At 43.6% G+C, this 26,361-nt stretch overlaps 1 protein-coding gene across 1 annotated transcript in view; it reads left to right on the forward strand.

Moving 5' to 3' along the window:
* The window catches only part of VEGFD (vascular endothelial growth factor D), a 29,954-nt gene extending 6,284 nt beyond the window's left edge, over positions 1-23,670 (forward strand). Inside the window, exons 2-7 of the mRNA XM_062182901.1 lie at positions 7,764-7,974; positions 11,386-11,576; positions 14,628-14,776; positions 16,464-16,564; positions 22,323-22,518; positions 23,078-23,670. Of these exons, the coding sequence (XP_062038885.1) occupies positions 7,764-7,974; positions 11,386-11,576; positions 14,628-14,776; positions 16,464-16,564; positions 22,323-22,518; positions 23,078-23,204 (975 nt within the window). The 3' untranslated portion in view covers positions 23,205-23,670. The remainder of the gene's footprint in view (positions 1-7,763; positions 7,975-11,385; positions 11,577-14,627; positions 14,777-16,463; positions 16,565-22,322; positions 22,519-23,077) is intronic.
* Positions 23,671-26,361: the final 2,691 nt, after the last annotated feature.

The raw sequence follows: 26,361 nt of genomic DNA on the forward strand, positions 1-26,361 counted from the left end.
AAGTTGCAAAGACAGCACAGAGGCTTCCTGCACACCCTCAACTAGCTCCAATGCTAACAAATCCTGCTGACAAAGCTGCGACCCACATCTGTGGAATGCGAATCTCTGAGGATGGGATTCAAGAATCAGTATTTCCTTGACGCTTCTTCCCAAGTAGAATGGAGGTGAAACCAAGGCTGAGAACCTCTGCTGCAAGTGCAGTCAGCAAACCTACAGTATGGTCATCACCTGGGAACTTGTCAGAAATGACACATCCCGGATGTCACCCCAAACCTACTGCATGGAAATCTGCACTTTAGCCAGCTCTCAAGTCTTCAGTATCTACATTGAGTTTTGGGAAGCATTGTATTCTTTACAAAAGATTAAGCAGACCACACAAACCTAGACCAAATCACTGTCAAATGTATGTTTGTGTTTATTACAAATTTTTTCTTTATTTTTTTATTTAACAGGTAGAGTTAGATAGTGAGAGAGAGAGAGAGAGAGAGAGAGAAAGGTCTTCCTTCTGTTGGTTCACTCCCAAATGGCCGCCACAGCCAGTGCGCTGCGCTGATCTAAAGCTAGGAGCCAGGTGCCTCCTCCTGGTCTCCCATGCGGGTGCAGGGCCCAAGCACCTGGGCCATCCTCCACTGCCTTCCCGGGCCACAGCAGAGAGCTGGCCTGGAAGAGGAGCAACCAGGACTACAACCCGGCACCCACATGGGATGCCGGCACCACAAGTGGAGGATTAACCAAGTGAGCCATGGAGCTGGCCCCATTACAAATTTTTTCATCAGATATATTTGGAGGCTTATTGTGTGAAAGAGAAGAATCAGATTGGCATTCTCCCCTCAAGGAGACCTACTCTACTAAGGGAAATACGAATGTGTGAAGGAAGTGACGACATTTGATCTACATGTGAAAGAAGAACATCTAGAGAAAGATATGTAAAAGATAAGTGATGTAGTTTCAATAAATGATTAATCTCAGGGAAGAATTTTCTAAAGCTTTTGATGAATCAATTTGTTTATTTATATATTTAATAAATATTTATTCAGCTCTTGCTATTGCTATGTGAATAAGATACTGTAACTGCTTAAGTGCTTTTACAACCCAGTGGGGAAGACAAACACCATGCAGGTAATGACACAAATAAATCACTAGTGTCAGTAGTGGGAAGTGCGAGGAAAGGGACAGATGGGATGTTAGGAATTCAGGTGACAGAAGGACTGCCCTAGACATGGTAGTTGTAGAGTGGTTTCCCTGAGAAGATAATGTCAAATTGAAGAAAGGTTTAGCTAGACAAAGAGCAGAGGGAACTCCAAGCAGAGGGAACAACATGGACCAAGGCCAAAGCCAGAAGAAATGAACAGAAGAGTACACCAATGAAACAGATGTTCAGTAATCCATTGTTCAATTCTTCTACATTTTCCATTGCTTTTCATATTGGGTACAAGTAGCCTGGCCTTCCAGCATCCTTCCTCTTCTTTATAGTAAACAGCTATATTGATATACAGTTTCCATAGTATAAAATTTACCCATTTACCCATCTTAAGTAATGCAATGATTTTTGGTAAATTTACTGGGTTGTGCAGCCATCGTCCATGTAACATCCCTTATGCTCCTTTATAGTGAGCCCCCATTCCCACTCCTGGCCCCTGGAAGCCTACTTCTATCTCCTAGGGATAGAGGCCCATGAGTGGATTGATTGGCCTTATGATAAATTTATGTTAAGTTTTAAACAACTATTGAACTCTTTTCCAACTGGTGGTAATATTTTCCAATCTCATCAGCAGTAGATCCCATGTACCTCGTCCCTGGGAACACTTGGTATTGTCAGTCTTTTTGATTATAGACATTCTACTGGATGTCAAGTGGTATCTCATTTCATCAAGCCCGCTTTCTAATCTTATTTTGCCAGTCTTGTCACTCCTAAACCTATGCTGTGCCTACCAAAGTGAACCTCCTGCTTTTTTTGTTTTTAGTGAGTCTCCTTGATTTTACCAAATCATGCCTTTGTTCACTCTTTGAATGTATTACTTGGCTAAATATTTTTTGAGAGGTTGGAAATTCAGAGTTCAAATTAGTAGAAGCAAAGACCTTTGACTTCTGCACAGTATGGACACTTCCAAATTTCTCTTAGAAATCCCACTGCCATACCTTTCAAAGCATCTTACCTGCCATCTTGGTCACACATGACCTAGATCAGTGCCTATGCCTGAGCTATGGAGCTGCTCATGCATCCTCAGGGAAGAATACCATGTAAACTTAGAAATTAACAGCAGGAGAAATGATGGTCCTTCAGGTTATGAATTACAAGTCCAGAGACTAAGCCTCACATAGTAGAAACTGGCTTATGGCAGCCAAGAAATCAGAGAATGGTTTCTTATTTAGGAATAAAATTGCTAGCAGTCTTAGATTAATAACCAAAAGAAAAAAGAAGGAAAGAAAGGCTGCTGCTGTAATAAAAAGCAGAGATCTGGTAACTCCATTTCATTTCCTTCCTCTTACTGATTGCTTTTTAGTTGTTTTAGTTTTGATTAGCACTTCCATTACAAAACAAGAAGAAATTATGACCTAATTACTGGGCAAAAGTTTAATAGCTAAAACAATTGAAATCAATGGTTTAAGTGTATATTTGGCACTATATTAACACTTTTTAATGTTTGCTTTTGTCTTGCCTGAGCAGATAACAAAATTGATTATACAAAATCAACCAGTGCAGAAAGCGTATTGGAAAATGGATGCCCCCAATGAATTAATTATACTTCTGCTTATAATAGTGAAATGACTTTAATTTCTAAGTTATTTCAAACTAGATTTTAAATTAAGAAACTTAAAGTATTTTTTTTAACAAGATGGCTATTTTTTGAAGATTGATTGATTTGTCAGAATTACAGAGAGAGAGAGAGAGAGAGAGATCTTCTATACATTGGTTCAGTCCCCAAATCTCAAATGGCTGCAATGGCCAGGGATGGGCCAGGCTAAAGCCAGGACCCAGGAGCTTCTCCCGGGTCTCCCACGTGGGTGCAGGGGCCCAAGCACTTGGGCCATCCTCCACTGCTTCCCCAGGCACATTAGCAGGGGGCTGGATCGGAAACAGAGCAGTTGGGACTCGAACCAGTGCCCATATGGTTTGCCAGTGCTGCAGATGACAGCTAAACCCACTGTGCCACAGTGTCGGCCCCTAAAATATGCTTAACTAATTCTGAGTAGTTGGGGAAACACTTCTCATGATAAGGCAAGTCACATGAGCCATTCAATGACATTAATTCAACCTAGAGTTTTAATATTTTCTCTTGAGTTCTCAAGTTTGGCTAGCTTAAAAATATTTCTGTGATGGAATTGAAACCTATGAGAAATATATATAAGTCTATATTTACAGATGATATTGGATGAAATTCACCTGTATAAGTAAAAAATCCTTTCAATATAGTCCAATTGTAAAAACCTATTACAAGCTGTTGGTTGCTTTCATTATTTTCAGGTGGAAGCAGTGTTGTCAGAAAATTTTCTTTTGAAGACTATTCCAGACATGAAGTAGTCGTTATACGAGAAGACAGAATGAGTAATTAGAAAAAGAGAGACTACTGGCAAATGAGCCTCAGTGGAGAATCTTTCCCCTTGAGAGTTGCCACAGCATTAGCAGTTATTCTGTTTCATCCCCAGAGTTGTTAGATGAAGAAGCTGTGGCAAGTAGCTTAAATTCAGGGCCAATTCCACAGACATAATCTCTGCTCCTCGAGCTCACTGCCAGAAAGTGTCCTCGATTGAAACTTGGCAGAGAAATGAGAAAGCACAGGTATGAGCTCACTGAGCTTCCCATTTACAAACCCGCATTACTCCCTATATCCCTTCTGTTTCAGAGGGTCACCCTCTCATCCACTCATCCTGTCCCCACTTATCTCTGGAACTCACGTCAAACCAACCTCACTGGGTCCCTGCTCTATCTCTCCTACACATGCTTTCAGTTTCTTCCTCTCTGTTGGCTCTTTCCCTCAATTTATAAACACATACATGGTTCCCCTGCCTTTATTGCACACACACACACATACACACACGGAACGTTCAAACAAGATAACCTTAGAGATTCATGTTTGGAGTTAGTTTATAGTCTATAGAATATAAACTTGATCAAATGATGGGAAACATGTGCAGATGCTAACCCTGTGCAGAGGTGACACTAAATGCACAAAGCTGCTGAAGCTGTGAGACTGGCACATCTCGGGCTGGAAGGCAGATGCCATGAAGCACTCAGCTCCAGTAGACATGGGCTTGATGAGTGCATTGCATCAGATCCATGAAAGAGGAAGGAGGGGTCACTGCTGATTGCTGACTGCAGTTATACCTTCCACGACACTGCTTAACTAGAGGCAAATAAGAAAGTGGATGCTTCCTTGCCACTAGCACTTGAGTTAAGCAATGTGTGAATCAGAAATATTCAACAACATTGTGGATTCAGGGCCTATGGAGTTGGGGGAGATTGCAACTACAAGATTTCTAAATGATAAGAGCAGTGAGAAAGGAAACTTTGTCTCCCAATGAAGATGAAGCTACTCAATAAAATTTCAAAGCACAGAGATAATTATTACTAAAAACAATGTTAAAAAAATAAATAATTAGCATAAAAATCACATGTGCGAAGTTAAAATTAAAAATAACTTGGGAAAATACTTAAAATAAGCATATTTAGGGTCCTGAAAGACATAAAGAAAGGAATAGTATTAATAAAACAAGAATGATAAATTAAGAAGAACATACAGAAACAAAGCAGAAAAGCACATACGAAGAGGAGTAAAGTAGAAATATTTGATTATAAATATGATTATTTAAATTAAAAACTTAACCAAATAAACTTGGACTACACAATTGGAGAATTGGCGATTGAGAAAATAAACCAATTGATATATCTGTAAAAGGCTCCAACATATGTCTGGTAAGTACTTCAAGAAGAGTAGAGACAGTATTATAAGTAGTCATTAAAAAGATAATGGATGAGAATGTTGAAGAAGTGAGAAAAAAGACAGGTGGCCTCAGATTGAAACCATTGTGAAGATGCCTCTTTCAACTTGTCAGTTCTGCCCTTGTACCTTGAAAGCAGCCATATGTAAGCAATGGATAATTTATAAACGAATGACCATTTCTGTGTTCCAGTACAGCTTTATATACAAAATCAGGCAGGGGGCAGATTGAATTAGGTCGAGAGTCTGTAGTTTGATGACCTCTAAAGAATAACCATTGTTTATTTGCATGTGTAATTCAAAAGAGACCATGTCATTAGTGAATCACACACGACTTGGACCACACTTGCTCTTCTGAGCGCGCACTTTGGAACAGCTCTTCAGTATCCATTAGAAAAACATGGGCAGAAATCCTGATGAATGATGCGCATTGTAACCACAGCTGGTGAGGGCTGACTGAGGATGATGTACATCACGGGACTCTGCAAGTCCCACTTGTTCATCTCTTTTTGCCCTACTGTCCTCCCCCTGTAGCAGGCAGCTGACATTCACATCCCTCTCCCCCCTTCCTCTCTCAGCACCACTCTGCAACCACACTGGCCTTCCATCTCCTCTCTCACTCCAGCTCCAAAAATGCACTCAACCTGCAGATCCCAACAGCCCAGGAAAACAAAGCCCAGGAGCTCCAGGCTCAGGGAGAGAAAATCCCAGGTCTTAGCCACAAACAGATCACCTCATTGCTTCTCCAGCACATTCTAGGGACGACCTCATGTCATGCTGTTCAGATGTACCTCTACAACATTTTTGTTATTTGAGAGGGAGCGTGAGCTAACGAGCATTCCCATCTGCTGGTTCATTCTCCAAATGCCCACAGCAGCTGGGGTAGACAGGCTGAAGCCAGGAACCCAGAACTCAGTTCAAGTCTCCCACCTGGGTAGCAGGGACCCAACTACTAGAGCTGTCACCTGCTGCCTCCCATCCCCAGGGTAGGCATTGGCAGGAAGCTGGAATCGAATCGGGAGTGGAACTGGGTCTCAAATCCAGGCAGTCCAATATGAGATGCAGGCATTACAAGTGGGAACCTAACCTCTTGTCCACACATGTGCCCCTACCTCACTGGTTTGAAAACTTCATAGTAATTCACTTTTTAGGCATGTGTTGTTGTTTACATAATCGGGCCCCAGCTGTGATCAAGAGGCTACATACTGAAAATCTTCTCTTGATGGAGCTTTCTTTCCCCCTCACAAATCCACTCAGTACAGTTGCATTGTATCAGCCAAGATACTTTATACAACTGTGTGGAGAGCAAATTTCAGCATAAACTCCAGAACCGTATTTTATCAGGAAAAAGGTCATGTTTTTGAAACAGTAAACAGGTTTTAAAAGAAATTTTAAAAAGAGCATGCGAAGTCAAGAGAAATTCAAGTTTACTAAGGTCTCAAAATCTTTGTCATGTGACTGTGGGATAAGGTCCACAAGCCTTTGTGAATCTATTTCTCAAAGAATGGCAATAAAACAGTTGTCATTGGCTACAAAGGTAGTATGATAAACATCTGTCATCATTTCCTGTGGCTGCTGTAACAAATGACCTCAAAGCTGGGAGCGTCAAACCATGGAAGAAGTGTGCAGTGAAGGTTCCGCAGGGCTGCGCTCCCGCTCCCTCCAAAGGCTTTGAGAGTCCGTCCTTCCTCACCTCCTCAAGCTTCTGGTGGCTCCAGGCGATGCCCGGCTTGTCCCTGCAGCCCTTCCACCTGTCTCCTCTGAATTGTGGCTTCTCCTCTCCTGGCTCTTGAAGGAACACTTGTCATTGTATTCAGGGTCCCCATGCATTATCCTGGATGACCTCATGTCAAGGTCCCTAACTTCATTGCATCTGCACACATCTTTTCTCATGTTCACGAGTTCCGGGGATCAGGATGTGAACATAACATTTTGCAGTCCACCATTCAATGCCTACAGTATTCCTTGTAAGTGTTCTGAGAACCCAGGAGGGATAAGTAAATTCTTTGATTCAGTTGTAAGTGGGCAGAATGTGAATCAGAAATACTGGATGTCCTTGTCCCTGCACATTTGGTGTACATGTCACCGGAGAAAAAGCCGTGGGTTCTTGTCTTCGTGCAACACAGAATTCAGGCATGAGACAGAGAGCGAAGTAATGAGGATTTATCGGGGTTAGGGCATCCTCCAGAAAGGAAAGAACAGATAGGGAGTGCCCAGTCACTCGGGCTGAGGGAAAGCAAGGTTACATAGTTGAATGGGGAGATTACACCTGGGCCGGCTGGGCCAGCTGGGCGGGCTGGGCGGGTGGGCTGAGCTCCCAGTGTTTGTTTGGACTCCTGGTTTTTTCCTTACCCCCTCCCCCTTGTCCTCCAGGACAAAGGATGGGGAGCCCTGGTGAAAGGGCTTGCTGGGTGAAAATTCTCAAATTCCTCCCTAGATGTGCTGGCCCCAGGCAGAGCAAAGGGGCTTCCCTTGGGGTGTCTGAGGTTTTATTGCCCCATGTTATCAGGCCAGGTAACCCATTGGGTCCCGAGGAGAGAGAATTCTCCTGGGAGCTTTGGGGAAAGGGCTGGGACCACCTGGGAGGCCATCAGGGTCTGGGCAGGACTTTGAAGTGCAAGATGCTGGGCTTCTGGAGCTTCCACAGTGGGTGCTGGTCTTCAGGCCCCCTCTCACACACACGGGCTAATTTTCAACTTCCTACCTGACATACATCTGAAAAATCTAATTTCTTTTCAGATCTATTTAGACTTTTAAGTCTTAGCAATGAAAGTGATCAAGACAAATCTAATGACTTGCTTTTGAACTGGTATTTTTTTAAAGCGGTCATCCCGATCGATGTTAGAACAGTCTGAAGAGAAGATTCGGGCTGCTTCTAGTTTGGAAGAACTGCTTCGAATCACGCACGCTGAGGACTGGAAGCTGTGGCAATGCCGGCTGAAGCTCAAAAGTCTCAGCGGAGTGGACTCTCGCTCAGCCTCTCATCGGTCCACCAGGTTCGCAGCAACTTTCTATGACGTTGAAACACTAAAAGGTAGGTGTGTGGGTGCGGAGGCAAGCTCTTTGTCTTTATAGTGAGTGACAAATGTACCAGCTTCTTAAAGTTTCAGTAGGAGGGAGAACAAAAGGGAACCTCTGATTTTATATAGCTTTGGTGTTAGTGACGAGTCCTGAAATAGTTTTTTGATGATCAGTCAGTAGAGAAATAGATCCAATATGATTTTCAGATTAAAAAAAAACTAACACAAAAGAACACTTTAAAATATAGAAATAAATTTAATTCAGGAATGTGAGGGAGAAAATGCAGAAAGACCACTGTTAGGAAAAAAAATGCACTAGGTTCAAATAAAAAATAGAATAACCTGGGCATTCAGCAACAAAGAGCATTCTGGCTTGTACATGTAGGCAAGATCAAATAGGTTAGGCATAATTTTTTTGTTTCTTCAAAACTCTAGGACCCTTCATAAAAGTAATAGTAGAAATTGAAGCTGGATCATAATAATAGGTACTGATAGTTCTAGGAGAGTAACTGAGAGAAAATTCTTGAAACAAAAGAATCATATCTTTGGCCAAAAAATTAATCTATCTGAAAGGAAATGCTATTTTCCCTAGTAAGGTGCAGAGGTTCTTTATAAGGAAATCACTGGATGTAGGTACTCTTCCATAATGAAATGAATGAACTGCTTGTAAAATAAAGCTGTGTGACCTCAGATGAACCTTTAGATGACATGTGAAAACAGCACAGGCAGCTACCATGGTGTTGTGGATCTAGCATTTTGATTTGATTAACACAACAAGCTGGTAACTGTTTATCACATAATTTGAGTTGACCATTAAGCCAAGATTATTTTCTTTCTACCTAGAATTGTTTTGCTTTTTTTCTTCATTTGTAAAAAGATGCTGCATGCCACCGTTGTGACTGTGGGGAAGGATGTGCATAGATGGGGAAAATCCCTTGGCGAGAACGTGAGCTGAGTGGGAAGAGGATGCCTTTCTCCACTGTAGGACTGTGTGGCTAAGTGAGTTGAAATGGTGGAAACCATGGGCTCAAAGCCACTTTAGCCAAGTTGTTTCTGTGTACTGAATTAGCATGCACTTCATGAAAACAAAGGGATCTGCACCTCATCTCAAGATCAAAGGCCGTAACCAGATTACCTGTCAAAGATGAGCCTGTGGATCTCTGGGAAGAGAAGCAGCAGCGTAAGTCCAAGGCTAGCAGATTCTAAGAAGTCAGCAAGGGATCAGAAAAGAATTAGGGAGTTGGAAAATTCTAAAATTTCTCTCCTCATTACAGGAGGGCTCCTCTAAATCAGTTACTATGAAGTGGTAAAGAATCAAAGCAATGTGTTACACGAATCAGAATTTGTTATCAGCTGTTCCTTATGGAGGCGGGAGCATTCCCTGAGGCAGCGCTGTACTGCTGGGCAGGGCAGCAGTTAAGAGCACTGGGGCTATGGAGCCTTGAAACAGTGGCATTGGATATACTCGCATACAGTTCCGATTAAAACCTTCTCAAACTGTCAGAACTGAATTTTATAAGGAGAGAAAAAGCGAACGGAAAGCAGCATTTCAGTAGACTTTTAAACAGGGACTATTTTCATAAGTTGAGAACTTGTTTTTCAAGGATCCATGATTTATAACAGTGAGTTAAATAATACCCATATTAATACTCAGTTGAGCAATTTCTCATATTTGCAGCCTTCAAAGCTCTTGGGATAAATATTCATATCAGACTATTTCAAAGGGATTCTCACAATCACTGTTATAGCGGGGAAACGATCTCCAAGCGTAGGTGAGTTGTGTAGCTCACTTTCCTCAACAGCCCAGCATCTTGTACTTCCTGTCTCTGGCGACTGGAGAAGCAACATACGAGGACAGCTGGGACTAAGGGGTGGAAGAGGAAAGAAGGACATGGAAGTGATACTTGAAGGAATCACGTAGGGCCTCGGGCCAGATCGCCAGCGGTCGTATCCTGTCTGCGTGCTGGGAGGAGAGGCCCTGCCTGTCCCTTCTGCTGGACACCTGGTTCCAGATAGGGCAGTGCAGGCTAATCTGGGAAGAGGCTAGGTGAGGTCAAGATGAAGAAGGGTTTATCTGTTGCCGCGTAGCATGTTATCCTCAAACTTAGCTGTTTTTCAGCATTGTTTTATCTCACACTCTCTGTGGATCAGAAATGCAAGCACGGCCTAGTTGGCTGTGTCTGCGGCAGCATCTCTCCAGAGGCTGCAGTGGAGGTGGCGGCTTGGGCTGCAGGCGGCTCAAGGCTCAAACTGGGGCAGGATGTGCTTCCAAGTTCACTTAGCGGTTGTTTGCAGGGCTCATTCCCCAGAGAGTTGGACGGATGATCCGGGTCCTTGCTGGCTGTTGGCCAGAGGCCATCATCAGTCCTAGGCCCTGCACACTCTGCAAGCGGAGAAGGGTTCGAGAGAACAAGGAGCCAGCACGGGATGAGAACTGAAGTCTTTTTCACCTAATCACAGCAGTGGCGTCCATCACTTTTTCTGCATTCTCTTCATAAGAATGGAGCACCTAGGTCCAGCCCACACACAAGGTGGAGGGCATGACTACCAGAGGGTGGACTTTATTGGGGGTCAGTTTCTCCACCAGCCCCCGACATATAGTAAGTTTTGCAGTTCCAGGGCAAGCCAGAAGCAAGTTCAGTTTTCACTTTATCATGAAATTTGAATCTTTCCCCCCAAACAGCTGGAGAAAGGCTATACACATGAAGCACCAAAGTGTCAAAATCTTATGTAAAAGAGAAAAGTGAGTGCTGCTTTTGGAATGAAGTGTCTAAGTTTCTTTTTAGTCCCAGAGGCTTGGTTCTGTGTTTCTTGTTTCCCCCAAATTAGCTAGGACCAGAGGACTGGTCCTTCCATTAAAGTGAATGGCTTAGTTCATCATTTTATATCAACACCAGTACCACGCCCTTGCAGACAGACAATTCTGACTTGAGTCAAGATTCGTTCCACTTAAACGCCCATTCCTGTGTTGCCCAGGTTTCAGGCCTACTGTAGTTACTTAAGCAGCTAACAGAAAGACATGTCTGGATGGTGCTGAAAGCGAGCCACAGCTGGCTTCAAGCAGATGCAATGCTACCCAGCTGTGTCCTGTAAGTCACGTGATAAAGAAGGCTTCCAGGTGCTTTCCTTCCAGGCCTCCATTCGCTTCTTTAGCCAGCTTCTCCAGTTGTCCCCGGTGCACAGCATGTGATGTTTGTCCCCAGAGGGGAATTGCATGCCACAAAGGTATGGTACAGATAGGAAGAGACAGGTTGTAGTTTTGATCTTTCTGCACACAATCTTCGGTTAAGGACTGACAAAAATATCCATCTAGTAAAATAAACAAGCAGTAGAAACAGGCACATGACTGTTCAGCCTAACCCTGGCACACTCTGGCCTGTCTGGGCTGTTTGGTCTGTGGGCCGCAAGGAGCTTCTTCTCTGTAGTCATAGATGAGGAGTGGCAAAGAACTCAGTGCAGCCCGCGAGAGACATGCGTGGAGGTGGCCAGCGAGCTGGGGAAGAGCACCGACACGTTCTTCAAGCCGCCCTGTGTCAACGTGTTCCGCTGCGGCGGCTGCTGCAATGAGGAGAGCCTCATCTGTATGAACACGAGCACCTCGTACGTCTCCAAACAGGTAGGACGGCGGCAGTGAGCGCACCTGCGCCCATGCCCGCGCCCGCGCCCTGCTGGCTGTAGCGTTGGCAGCCACAGCCGACCTTGGTGCCAAATGCTTGACCTGCGAAATCTCACTTATTCTCTGGAACAAGTGAACGGCATATGTTCTCTTCCTTTTGTAGAGGAGCAAACAGGTTGAGAGAGGTAATTGGCTTATCCAAAGTTTCACAGCTGGCGAATGGCAGAGCTGGGACTCGAAGCCAGGCTATGGGATGACTCCAGAGCCCGAAGTCCATCTTATCAGTGACTGTCTCTCTGGTGCTACAGTGGGGAGAATCAGACAACCACATGGAAGTTACTAGAACAGGATGGTGAAAGGAATGAAGATAGCTGCACTCACTGTCTCGTAGATCTGCTAGGTTCTGGGAGTGAGAAGATTTCAGTGTAGGATGTGGAGGCTGGAGGAAGGGGATGGGCTAGCAGAAAGCGGGGGCTGTCCCCACCTGTGGGCTGAAGAGGCCAGAGAAGGGAGCAGTCTCAGGAACTCAGAGGGAAAGTGGAGGAGAGCGTCTGGAAGGGCCCCTGGCGGCCCTGAGTCCTGCACAGAGTGGGGGCAGGGGCTGAGAGAGGCAAGAGGAATGTTAGATGCAGTCAAGGACCTGGAGCACAGGGCCTGGCGGGCAACGAAATTGATGATGATGTCTCTGGAAGGGCAAAGAGAGAATATCCAGCACAAAAAAAACTTTGAAAATAATTCTGGGGGCGGCCATCTGGCTCAGTGGCTAAGATGCCAGTGGAGATGGCCACATCCAATATTGGAGTGCCTGGGTTCAAGTCTCGGCTCTTCTGGTTTCCAGTGCAGCTTCCTGCTAATGTACATCCTGGGAGGCAGCAAGTGATAGCTAAATAGTTGGGTCCTTGCCACCCATGTGGCAGATCCGGGTGGAGTTCCCAGCTCCCAGCTTCTGCCTGGCCCAGCCCTCTCTCTCTCTCTCTCTCTCTCACACACACACACACACACACAATCTCTCTCTCTCTCTCTCTCTCTCTCTCTCTCCTCCTTTCCCTCCCTTTCAAATAAATAGAATACATAAATATAAATAGTCTGCTCTCTATATTTTACAAAATCCTTTATTCTCAGTAGTGAAGTTTTCCTTTCGATGGCAGCCACGTTGTTGTACAACTTAATAAATGTTGCGTATGGGAGCAGTAGTAATAAATTCAGAAAAGCTGTAATAAAAAGCTGTAAATCAAGCAGCATTTCTTTTGGTTCTATGTTACAAATTCCTCAATCGTTGATCTATTCATTTAACTAGCCCATCGGCCTCTATTATTATTCTCCTTGTGATTGTGAAAAAAAGTACAATTACATAAGCACAGAATATATCCATCTTAGGTAATTTTCTTAATATCAGTTGGTTGTGTCAATAAGTTAACTTATCCTTAATTTCATTCCTCTTACCCTCTACACTATCCTTCACACTGCAGAATTTTCTTTGGTAAATCCTTTTAGAGAATCTTGGGAGTTGTGAGAATTCTGGCCTCTACTATTTGACAGTTAGCAAAAACAATGACATAAGTGTGGCTAAGCATCAACTGTTAGTAGAAACAAAGCTTGCATAACGTAAGAGGGGTTAGTTCATGATCATGTTATTCCCTAGAGGGTAACTGAAGAACTGCAAAAGGACATGAAGTTGAAGTTTCTGTGAAGGAAAGGCTCTCAGAACACTCCCTGACTTAGACTCATGGAAGTTCCTTCACATGTGGAGGGGTTGGCATCAACATAACCCTAATAGCTTGTTTCGACTTCATAGTTGAATATTTTGACTGCTGCACTCAACAGATGATTAGTTTTAAAGAATGTACTTAAGTGTTAGTGTATTTCAGTTTTTCTTTCCAAACATGTACATTAGAACATTTTAATAGTGGTTAAAAAAGAACCTACCTGTCAACCCAAAGTTAAGGACTATCTTGTAAACTAGAAACAAAGCGAGTAACTGAGCACGCTACATGTGATAAGGACTACATGGAATGGAAGCTGAATTGATAATGTGTTGAGATCAAATTCAAAATCACCACACATCATAGAACCACTCTAGAAAGTTATACAATGTCTCAATACATCTGTTTCTTCATCTGTAGGCTGAAGGTGATAAAAAAAAATTACTCCATCCTATCATGTTGTAAGGCCTAAATGAATTAATATAAAAGTGCTTACAACCAGACTTGGCATATAGAAGCATTGAAAGAATGGCATATGAGTTGTTAGTGATGGTGATTTGTGTGGGCATGATGACCTTGTATCAATCTGCTATTAATATACAGTGCTACATAACAAACACCTGAAAATTCAGTGGCTTCCAACACTAATGCATTATTCTCATTCATGTATCTGAAGTTCAGTTAGTTTAGGGTGAACTCAGCTGGACTTGACTCCAAGCTACAGTGTGAGTCCAGGTCTTCCTGTTTTTCTCAGGCCTTGGACCAGCAAGCCTGCCAGTTCATGGTCTTCTCATGACTACAGCATCAGCAAGAGAAAACATGGCCGACAAAGCACTCATAATTCAAGTTTGTGCTTGTGTCATGTCTGCTAACTCCTCACTGGCCAAGGCAAATGACATGGCCAAGTCCAAAGTCAACAGACAAGAAAGTGCCTTTCTTCAATAGAGGTGAAATGGCAAGGGATAAGTAAATAGTTTGAATAATAGTCTAATCCATCAAGATTTCAAAGAAACTTCATAGTTTTAATCTCATTTAATCCTTACAATTTACATTCAAATTTGATGTAGGAGCAGGAACCAACAGTCCCATTTTACAAAGATACCAGTGATGCCAGGAAGTTAAAATTTAGACCAAATTTAGACTCTTCATAAATCTGGATAAGGCCCTTGTCTCCCAACTCCCAGCCCAGCAGTCTTTTGGCCCTGACCATTATTAGTTCAGTCTGAATGAGAAACTTTGCTAAAGTCACTACCATAAATGACAAAGGCAAAAATACAGAGTGCAGACATTTGTACAAAGCAAAATGTAAAATAAAATAACATGTACTGTGGTATTTTCCCTGCTGTAGCTCTTTGAGATATCGGTGCCTTTGACATCAGTACCTGAGTTAGTGCCTGTTAAAGTTGCCAACCACACAGGTTGTAAGTGCTTGCCAACGGCCCCTCGGCATCCATACTCAATTATCAGAAGATCCCTCCAAACCACAGAAGAAGACCGGTAAGCGTTTCTTGGGCTTGTTTCTGCCTTGGCCAAAGCTATGGGTAGAAGATGCTTGGTTAGTTATAGTCATTGCTTTCTCTTCAAGCTTTTCATCTTTTAGCTCCTAATCCAAATTTACTGGTAATTGCCATTTGGCAACTATTATTTTTAAAAAGATTAATTTTATTTATTTGAAAGGCAAAGATACAAAGAGATAAGGGGAGAGAGAGAGAGAGAGAGAGAGAGAGAGAGAGAGAGAGAAAATCGTCCATATGCTGCTTTACTTCCCAAATGGCTGCAACAGCCAAGGATGGACCAGGCTGAAGCCAGGAGCCAGGAGCTTCTTCCACATCTCCCACTTGAGTGCAGGGGCCCAAGCACTTGGGCCATCTTCTGCTGCTTTCCCAGGCACATTAGCAGGGATCAGAAGTGGAGCAGCTGGGTCTTGAACTGGCACCTATATAGGATGTTGGAACTAAAGGCAAGGGGTTAACCTGCTACACCACAGCACCAACCCAGAAAATATTATTTTTTATTAGGTATTAGATGTATATTGTGCTAGGACTCAAAAGCTCAATGGTTATAAACTCAGCAGGTATATGTAGGCATCTTTGTTCTTCATATGCATATTTAAAGTAGTTGGAAAAGTACTCCAGCCATAAATGTGACAAATGTCCCCTCACTCCAGAGCAAGCATTAAATGTTTGTATGTTTAAGTCCTGAAATGAGGGGAATGAAAGAATTCCTGGAGCCCTTGGGAAGTGGCAAAATTATCCCTATATGACTTTTGCAACTTTTTAGTCTTTTCCCTTAAGATTATCCAATGGGAAGTTCTTATTTTAAATTGAAGTGAATTAAAATTCATTTGACTTCTTGAGTCTAATTTTGTGAATATAAGAAATTATGGCACTCTGAAGTGTTCTGGGACCATTTCCATTGATCTGGAAAAACGGAATTCAATTATGGAGAAACAAATGAAGGGAAAATTGAACGAAGAGATTAAATAATTATGTCAGATACTTATTTTTGCAGCTGTAGAGTAGTAAATGGTTTGAGTGGCAAATGAAACAGTTAGCTGGCCTTATACATTTATTAACCCTGAGCCAAAGGGCACCACTACCTCTCTCAAGCAGCTAAAAAGGTCATAGAAGAGGACCACCTATCCTCAACATGCTCCCTTTGTCCTGAACGGTGTTTTTATCTCCATTTTCATCACAGTATTCTTAGGAGCTATGTAGAACGATATTTACTTTTGGTAAACAAACTGTTAATACAGCTATAATTGGCACAGTTTTAACATTCACCCTCTTAAAGAGAGTATAATTTTCCAGAATTACAGTTTGCTTTCCAAAGGTTTCCACAGAAGAGCTTATAATTACAGAATTGCTATCTAATAAGATGCAGTTCATAAATATGAATTAAACTCCTTATAATCTTAACTATTCTCATGTTTTTTTGTGGTGAGAATATTTGAACTTTACTCTCAGCAAATTTGAAATATACAATACATTATTATTAGCTATAATCACCATGCTATACAAAACAGTAGGTCTCAAAACTTAGTCCTCTTGACTGACTGAGATTAAAAATAAAAAATAAACTTAAAAAATCTTAACTGCTCTCTGCTCAGAAATGTATTTAATGTTTCAAAATTATGATTAGACTTGGCAGCTTTTAAATCTAATTCTTTGTTTTCTTTTTGTAGCTGTTCCCAATTCAAGAAACTCTGCCCTATTGACATGCTGTGGGATAGCAACAAGTGTAAATGTGTTTTACAGGAAGAGAATCCACTTGCTGGAACAGAAGGTAATGATAGCAGTTGTGAAATAACAATAGGAATAATAAAAATTACAATAGCAATGAACATTATTGAGCACTTAACTTTGACCAGGCTATGCTGTAGGTCTTTTATATGTATTAACTCATTTAATCTTCACAACAACCCTGTAATATACTCCTATTATCCCTTTTTACAATCACAAAATGGACCTACAACGATGTCTAGTGGTTTCTTCAAGTTCCTATAGCGAAGAGTAACAGAAGGGGTCAGATTCTAGGCCCTTTGTGCTATAATCAGGTAGAATGCACCACTCTGCTTTTCCAACTCAAAGAAAAGCCCAGGATGACAGCATGCCAAGGCATTGACTTCTAACTTTAAACTTTAATGAAAGCCACTTCAGAACTAAACACTCCAACCATACTTTACTAGGTCATTTGTTTGAAAGTCTTCGGGGAACATGACTTTGGAGTAGTTTCCTTCAACTGCATCATGTGAACACAGAACACATGTCAGTGATTTGGGAAAAGAAATGAGGAATAAGGAAAAACTTCTGGGACTATGGAAAGTTAAAAGCAAAGCATGGCTATTGGGTTGGGAGGAGATGGGAACAAAATGAGATAAGCTATCATCATTGCTCCTAATTCAGACTGCGCTGACTTTTGGTGATGAACAAAAATACAGCGAAAATGAATGTAGTTTTTACTTATTTCCCATAGAGCTTGACACAGTTCCACTTGATGGACCCCAAGTTTGGGAATCCAATGCACTCGGGTGGTCGCCCAAAGACCCAAACTCCAGACCAGTAGATGCAAAAGCAAGAGGACTTTTATTAGGCATTTGCACAAACGGGCTCCCTGTCACCAGAGGCGAAGAGAAGCCCCGAGCAGCAGTTACAAGCATCTTTTAAAGGCAAAAACCACAGGATTAACATATTTCGCGGGGTTTGGCTTGATTGGCTAGTTTAAAGGTTACCATGGGTACTCATTGGGTCCTTTTAGATGGGGAGTGGCTGCCCCGGGCAGGGGTAAGGGGGCTATTTTCTTGGAATACCCGCGGAATGTTCTGCCCGTTAATCTCGGTGGAACATCTGGGAAGGGCGTCTGTGAAACCTGCCTGAGATCGGGCCCTATTTCTTGTTCTCAGGCTTAGTTCCTTGTTTTTAGTTTGGCAACATTTTTACCCCCAAGCGTTAGCAAGCAGAGCTGATGTGTACAGAAGCAAGAGATCTGCAATTAGCTCTTAGCCACACTCGCCATAAAGCACACCAAACACCAGAGTAAGGGTCCCTTGGGTTTTTCACACTAACAAACAAAAAAAAAAAGAATCACAAGGAATCGTGTAATTTGAATGTTGCTTGTTTTAAACTACAGTCTACCAGCCATGATAGTAAGGATTAAATGCTAAGAAAGGCCGGCGCCACGGCTCACTAGGCTAATCCTCTGCCTTGCGGCGCCGGCACACCGGGTTCTAGTCCCGGTCGGGGCACCGATCCTGTCCCGGTTGCCCCTCTTCCAGCCCAGCTCTCTGCTGTGGCCAGGGAGTGCAGTGGAGGATGGCCCAAGTGCTTGGGCCCTGCACCCCATGGGAGACCAGGAGAAGCACCTCGCTCCTGCCATCGGATCAGCACGGTGCACCGGCTGCAGTGCGCCTACCGCGGCGGCCATTGGGGGGTGAACCAACGGCAAAAGGAAGACCTTTCTCTCTGTCTCTCTCTCACTGTCCACTCTGCCTGTCAAAAATTAAAAAAAAAATGCTAAGAAATCTGTTTTAGATATTGTAAACAACAGTCCACTACCTAATGTTTTCTCTCTCAGTGTTTCATGAAAGTGTAGCCCTGGGTATGAGGGAACCTTCAAGTTCACACAGTTAGTTCACGCAGATGGGGCTGGCTAGTGTGAGAGGAAACTGGGGGTTGTGGGGTAGGGGCAGGGGAGCTCACAGGCACAGCAGAAAAATCTGGTGAGCTTTGAGCCAGAGCTTAGATGTGATGCTGAGGTGGAAGGGAGACCACTCAACTGGTTCATGCAACAGAGTGAGAGTGCCTGTTAGCATTTGAGCACAATCCCAGGAGCCTGGAAGAGCATGGGCTGACCCAGGCAGGGAAGGAAACTGGCAACATTTTTGCAAAAAAACAGGTAGACTGGGTGATGGTCACTCCTGATTTTCATCTCCTAGAACTCCCTAACCTGGGCTAAGTTCACATTCATTTCTCCTGGGGCCCTGTCAAACTAATGACATGTACTGAGCTTACCGTTCAATAACAATCACTCTCATGTATGTGGCTGTAGACCCAATTGTCTTTTCTATGACGACTTCTCTTCCCCAGATGAATGCATTTTGGTTAGCGAATCTAAGTTCAATTTAATTTGATCTTGTTAGATTAAAATCATTGTTATAAACTGTTGAAACACACACAAAAAGAAAAAATTGAAGTGGTCTGTATTTTCAAGTATTTAATAGGTCCATCTCTTCCTTTCTCAAGAGAGTCACAATTTCAAGAGTCTATTTTGAAAAATCCCATAATTCTATTGATAAAAATGATAATAGAACAAGGCTGAAGACGGAGCATGTGGGTAACGTGTCCTCAACCTCCCTGGGGTAGAAATCAACATCTAACACTTTGGGGTCTCACCCTGGACTACTTGCTGCTTCATCCAGTTCGCCTGCATCCAGTCTCTGCTCCTTTTAAAGGATGTGAGGATAGCCTCTGCTACTAGCATGCTGAAGCTCAACAGACACCTTGGATTCTGTTTCTCTGAGCCCCCACCCTCACCTCACCCTGCCAGGAGCTGTACCAGGGTCCATCCTGTCTGAAGCAGGCTGAGTGAATCTCTGCTGCCACCTAGTGGTCAGTGTAAATATTTTAGGCATTTTTCAACTATGCTTTTTTTTTTTTTTTTTTTTTTTTTAAGATTTACTGTATTTGAAAGACAGAGGCGGGGTGCGGGGGGGGGGTAATTTCCATCTTCCATCTGCTGGTTCACTCCTCACATGGCCGAAACAGCTGGAGCTGAACCGATACGAAGCCATTCTTCCAGGTCTCCTGCATGGATGCAGGGGCCTGACATGGCCATCCTCTGCTTTGTATCCAGGCACATGAGCAGGGAGCTGGATCAGAAGTGGAGCAGCTGGGACTCCAACTGGTGCCCATATGGGATTCCGGTGCTGTAGGCCGGGGCTTTAATCTGCTGTGCCACAGCGCCGGCCCCTCAACTGTCCTTTAACAACCTAGTCTCATCTGCCTCACTGGTGCATGGCTTACTCAGCTCACCTCTGTCCTCTTTACAAAATTCAGAGCGGTGTCTCCCAAGATCTAGCCTTCCAGCACTCAGTCCACAGAATTCTTCAAGCACCACCAGTTATGGAGCAGTTAAAACTAAGAGACTGAATTTTGATATGGAACTGCTGTTATGTTGTGTCACATGCGCAGTTTAACCCAATGTCTTCGAATACTGGATGGGATTCTTTAGAGTCTCCACACATCAGCCTGCTTCAGGACCCCTTTATTATATCAAATAAATCCAACAAATATGTATTGAGTGTCTGTTTTATGCCAGAGCAACAAGACCCGCTTCCTACCCTTCAGGCTGTTTTACTTAACAGGGAGGAAACGGGGGCGTAACAGAGAGATGTAACCCATGGGCACTTAGGTGAACTTGCAGAGGGTGGAAAGATCTGGGAGAAAGGATGACTGACCAAAAGAAGGCCAAGGTCAGTGGCGTGTATTGAGATGCCCTGGCCTATTAGGGAAACAAAGTGTTGTGATTGGGAACGAATGGGAAATAGGATAGGAGAGACAGGCAGGGGAGGCTGGGAGAGGAGCCTGGCAGGTTACTGGAGTCCAGTTCATGAGGGTCTTGTACATGCTGGTGGCAAGATTGCTTTTATTGTGAGAAGGGACGGTTAAGGCGCTTCAAGTAGGTGAGTGACGTTAGGTCTGCAACTGGAAATCGTGTGGGGAATAGATGGGAGTCCTCAAACCTGCAGTGGTGATCAGAGTGACAGCCATCTACAGCAGTACCAGGCACTGGCTGAGTTGTGGCGTAGCAGTGGTGCTAGAAGGAACAAACTCCAGGAAGCACAATGCAGTGGCCATGGTGATTAGAGTTAATACAGCGGGCGAGTCAAGGCGGCTGGTGCCGTTCCCTAAGTCAGGCAGACTGGGAGACAGACAGGTCTGGGGGGGAAACTAAACATGGCAGCATAATCAAGGACTTCCAAAGTTCCTGTTTCCTTTTTTTTTTTTTTTTTTTTTTTTTTTTTGCATTGAGTTTTAATTTGCTCACCAGAATTGGGCATGGAGTTGTAGCTATCCAGTTGTTTTGTATACCTTTTGGAAGAAGTCTCTGTGAGCTAGGTGTGTCAAAAACCTCTCAGACTCTCCACTTGAGGGGAATGTATCTTCCAGTAGATGTCTGTGGAATCAAAGTTCATTGTCATTGTTGTATGTTTTAAAAATGTATTTATTTGAAAAGAAGAGAGACACAGACACAGAGACAGGGAACTTCCATCTGCTGGTTCATGCCCCGAATGCCCGTAACTACCAGGGGTAGGCCAGGCCAAGCCATAAGCTCAGAACTCAATCTGGGTCACCCGCATGGGTGACAGGGACCCAACTACCTCAGTCTTCTGCTGCCGCCCTGGGTCTAAGATGTATTCTGCAATACCCTTGCTTCTGTCGCTTCCTCCTTTTAATCTGCTAAAAAATGAGAGGACTGCTGGCCAGCACAGTGGCTCAGTGGACTAATCCTCTGCCTTGCGGCGCTGGCACACCAGGTTCTAGTCCTGGTCGGGGCGCCGGATTCTGTCCCGGTTGCCCCTCTTACAGTCCAGCTCTCTGCTGTGGCCCAGGAGTGCAGTGGAGGATGGCCCAAGTGCTTGGGCCCTGCACCCGCATGGGAGGCCAGGAGAAGCACCTGGCTCCTGGCTTCGGATCAGCGCGGTGCGCCGGCCACAGCGGCCATTGTGGGGTGAACCAATGGAAAAGGAAGACCTTTCTCTCTGTCTCTCTCTCTCTCTCACTGTCCACTCTACCTGTCCAAAAAAAAGAGAGAGAGGACTAGACTCCTAATCCTTAGATATCCTGTATTTTATTATTAACACTTGGTAGTGGAAGTTTGCATTTTCTTTTTTTTTTTTTTAAAGATTTATTTGAAAGACAGAGTTACAGAGAGGCAGAGAGAGGCAGAGAGAGAGAGAGAGAGAGAGAGAGAGAAAGAGAGAGAGAGAGGTCTTCCATCCTCTGGTTCACCCCCCAGATGGCCACAACGGCCGGAGCTGCGCCGATCCGAAGCCAGGAGCCAGGAGTTTCCTCCAGGTCTCCCACATGGGTGCAGGGGCCCAAGGACTTGGGCCATCCTCCACTGCTTTCCCAGGCCATAGCAGAGAGCTGGATCAGAAGAGAAGCAGCTGGGACTAGAACTGGTGCCCATATGGGATGCTGGCGCTTCAGGCCAGGGCGTTAACCCACTGTGCCACAGCGCTGGCCCCAGGAAGTTTGCATTTTCAACAAGTTAACAACCTGAAAAATCTCTTAAAAAACTATCCAAAATATTCAGCTTGTCACTTTTCAAAATCAGAAACCTAAGAAAACCACACAAATTCTGTGTTTGTACTGTAAAGTCAGAGGTGAATCTCTTTCACTCCTTTAAAAACTAGGGGCAAAAATTATTGGAAAGATTGAGTGAATCCCTATTATTTTAGCATGATGTAAAATCTCCAGTCAGCATTAGCGAGCATAGGCCATGGCTATCTGGGTAACAGCACGTTTTGGTTTCCATTTAGATCACTCTCCTCTCCAGGAATCTGCTCTCTGCGGGCCACACATGAAGTTTGATGAAGACCGTTGTGAGTGTGTCTGTAAAACCCTGTGTCCCAGAGACCTCATCCAACACCCAGAAAACTGCAGTTGCTTTGAGTGCAAAGAAAGTCTGGAGAGCTGCTGCCAGAAGCACAAGAGATTTCACCCAGACACCTGCAGGTGAGTGGCTGTCTCGCTTTCCTTAGAACTTGGCTCGTTGACATTTAAAGGAAATGCCATGCTGATCAGTGGGATTTGTTATTAAGCTATTTTTTTCTCAGTGCTCAGGCCTCTTTGTGGTAGTAAAACAGATAAGTGAGAGTCTATAGAATGATGATTAAAAATTCAGAAACTCCTACCTGCTATTATAGCTCTTAGGCAAAACCTACACTGATGAGATTTAAACAGTTATTTTGGGGAGAGGCATTTCAGATCAGCACTCTGCTGTCTAGTCTCTCACTGTATATGTTCACATATATTTGTGTATTCTTCCTTGATGAAGAAGATGCCATTGGATTTATATAGCAGGAAGTTTATTGATGAATAGAACCCTTGGAGGTTACGATTAGGTTTTTAAGAGATTTCAAATCCACATGAGATACCAATTCAGGATTTTATATTGACATTTGAAAAACATATCCAGAAAACTTCCTAGGAAAATTTGATCAGATGAGAACAGTTATTGCTCTGGATTCAGCCCTCAATTCTGAATTGTCATCCTCCTTTTCTTTTGCAACAGCTGTGAGGACAGATGCCCCTTTCATGCCAGAACATGTGCAAGCGGAAAACACGCATGTGCAAGGCATTGCCGCTTTCCAAAGGAGAAAAGGGCTGTCCGGGGACTCCAAAGCCAAGAACATCCCTGATGCAACTCTGATTCAAGGCCCCCATCGCTGTCATTTTAAACAGCACATTGCTTTGCTGAGCTGCTGCCATTGTTTCCCCAGGTGTTAGGGGGAAAATCTATTTCACATAGTGCTCTCCAGATGTCTTTAGCGGGTGTCGAGTGGAAGATTGGTCTTCTCACTGCAGATGTCTCTGCACACAAAGTAATGGAGTGGAGGGGGCCTAAAGAACCCTTCTTTGATTGAGTGAGCAAGATTGGCTTGTCAGGGAATGACAGGTGCCAGAGCTCACGAGGCAAATCGCACAGTCTCTGAGCGTCTGCTAATTGCAGCTCTCTTGCGAATGAGTCTCATTCTTTCTTACGCAGAGTTTGATTTGTATGAGCCACACGGACTTTCTGTCCAGCTTGTAGTTTCCTAGTTAGTGAACTACTGTCTGATGTTTCATATTTAAGTGTAGTTAATGGAAATAAACACCATTATTCAAGTCATAAAACGTTGTGTCCTTTAATATGCTTCCGATCTACATTGTATGCTAAAGAAAAAAATAGAGATTGGAAGGAATTTAGAGGTGGGAGGTGCAAAGAGAGACATGAACACAGCAAAACGTAACCTGAGCTTTGGAAAACTAAGGGAGTGAGAAGTATAAACTAGCTTAAGCGAGTGTGACCCAAGAATCACCTGGCAATCACCCTGTGCTTTGAAATGAAACTGAACTAGACTTAACCCTCATCCCATGATGGAGAGACGCCCACTGATGCTCTTGACATCACTGAGGGCATGTGCCGCTTCTGATGGCCCCTGGCTCCACGTTTTGCCCCTTGCTCAACTCTAAGTCTCATTCACATCTCAGTTCTCAAGGCAATATGATTCTTTTCTGTTTCCCGGCTACCGGGGAACAGGGCATAAACAAGCCATTTTCCCTCAGTTCTTCCCCCAAAGGACTCCTACATATAACTTTTTGCTGTTATAGAATTTGCTGAAATTTTGGTATAACAGAGGGAATTCAGTAGTATTAGCAGTGTAATTTATCAAAAGTAACTTAAAAATGGGTTCTCCTCATAGTATCTTGCACAGACACACAATCTATCACACAGTTGTGTAACTAGTTGTGTTTGTGTTTCTTTCCCCACTCTAGTGCAGATTTCTGGGGATTAGAAACTGGGTGCTTATCAAGTGTGTGTAACCCAAGTTTCTCAGGCCAGACCACCCTGGAGCAGTATGATCATAAACAGGTGTAATGATGAACACACTTAGCCCCCAGTGACATGGCTGGATCCCAGCCCAAACCCCTTCCCTGCCTCTGCAGGGTTCCGGAGCTGTTCCTGAATTCTCCCTGCTTTCACCAAAGTTGTTTGAGGCCTCTGGCCCCAAGTCCTCTGATACTTCCTGGTTTTAGGTCTCCAGCCTTGGGGTGGGGGCAGTCCCTACTCTGCTCCCATTGTCATTGGTCTTGACATTGACTGGTGTTGACCCAGTCTCTCTTGTCCTGCTGCTGGTCCTCTTGCCCTCACTTTATGAACTGATGTCAACGGACTTCTTCTAACTTTATTATTTTGTATCAACTTTTCAAAAGGTCTCTCACATAACTTGGGTTTTTAAACATATACAGCATTCAACTGCTTGCTTTGTTCTTTCATTCTGTCTCTTCTACTTCCCTGGCCTCCGGGATGTTTTCTTAAGCTCCCTTGAGAGTTGAGACAGAAGACCACCCAAGGAACATGGCATAGTTAAAGAAGTCACTGGAACATCCTCACTTTCATCATCCAACACATCCATGAATGTTCCTCCATCTTCATCAAGTTCGGCAAATTCTTCATTCATACTTCCTAAAGAAACTTCGTCATCATCCAGGTTATCGAGTTCATCATCACGGTCCTCTGAATCGTCGTCTGCTGTGTTACCCTTAGCTCTTCTTTTTTTTTTTCATGTTGCTAGAGGAAAAACAAAACAAACTTGTAAGAGGGTAGCATTTTTCAAAGTGTATTTTAGGGACTACTTGGATACTGGGTTGTTAAATGACATAAAGGAGACCTATGACCACTTGGTAAATACACTAATGTACATGTATCATAAACATCCAACATTAAAGTGCTGTGCCTACTCCCTAAACTTACTGAATACATTTCCCCTGTACATCATATAGTTTAGTAGTCTACTGTTCTGAAGGGAAATATGGGAAATGCTAGGAACAGAATAGAGAGAAGACTGAAGAAAGTACTTTACCTAGCAAAATCAAGATCATCTTTTCCAGGAGTAAAACAGTTATCATCTTCAAATGTGTCTGCCAGAGAACAATATCCAAATTGTGAGAAATAACAAACAACAAGGTTGAAACATATATTATATCTGAATTATTGTTATCATACAATAATGATTTGTTTATGATGAATAAACACCAAAATAAAAAAAAAAAGTCACTTTGCTTATCCTTGACGGGAAAGGAGAGGCTGAATCCCTGACAAGGAGAAAAGACCTGAGTTTAAGGACAGGCTCTGCCACCTAGTCGCATTATCAGGCTGAACTACCTCATCAAGCCTGTTTCTCCGCCTGCCAAATGTGGATGATAATCTCATCTCCTTATACATCAGAACTGGCAAGTTTATTTGAGTTACCGTTAGTGAAAACAGTTTGTACTTTATAAGTCAAAGGGACTACCCAAAGGAGAGAAGCAGGACCATGAGCAAATCCCGGGAGTCCTGGGATCTCTGGGAAGTTCTTGGCTTTTTTTTTTTTTTTTTTTGACAGGTAGAGTTATAGACAGTGTGAGAGAGAGACAGAAAGGTCTTCCTTCTGTTGGTTCACTCCCCAAATGGCCGCTACTGCTGGCGCTGCGCCAATCCAAAGCCAGGAGCCAGGTGCCTCCTCCTGGTTTCCCAAGTGGGTGCTGGGCCCAAGCATTTGGCCATCCTCCACTGCCCTCCTGGGCCACAGCAGAGAGCTGGACTGGAAGAGGAGCAACCGGGACTAGAACTTGGCACCTAGTTCTTGGCTTTTATACAGGTTCCAGGATCACGCCTAAAATCAGCTCAAACTGTATTTGGGCTGGAAATGGCTCTGGTTTCTAGTTGCCTTTTAGATGGTGCCTTAATAGAGAGCCCTGGTTTGGCCCCTTTCTTCCCAATAACTCCCAAGATAGCTGCACCTGGATCCCTGGAACTGGGTCCAGATGGGTCAT

The sequence above is a fragment of the Lepus europaeus genome, chromosome X, assembly GCF_033115175.1.
Source record: "Lepus europaeus isolate LE1 chromosome X, mLepTim1.pri, whole genome shotgun sequence".
NCBI classification, from domain to species: domain Eukaryota; kingdom Metazoa; phylum Chordata; class Mammalia; order Lagomorpha; family Leporidae; genus Lepus; species Lepus europaeus.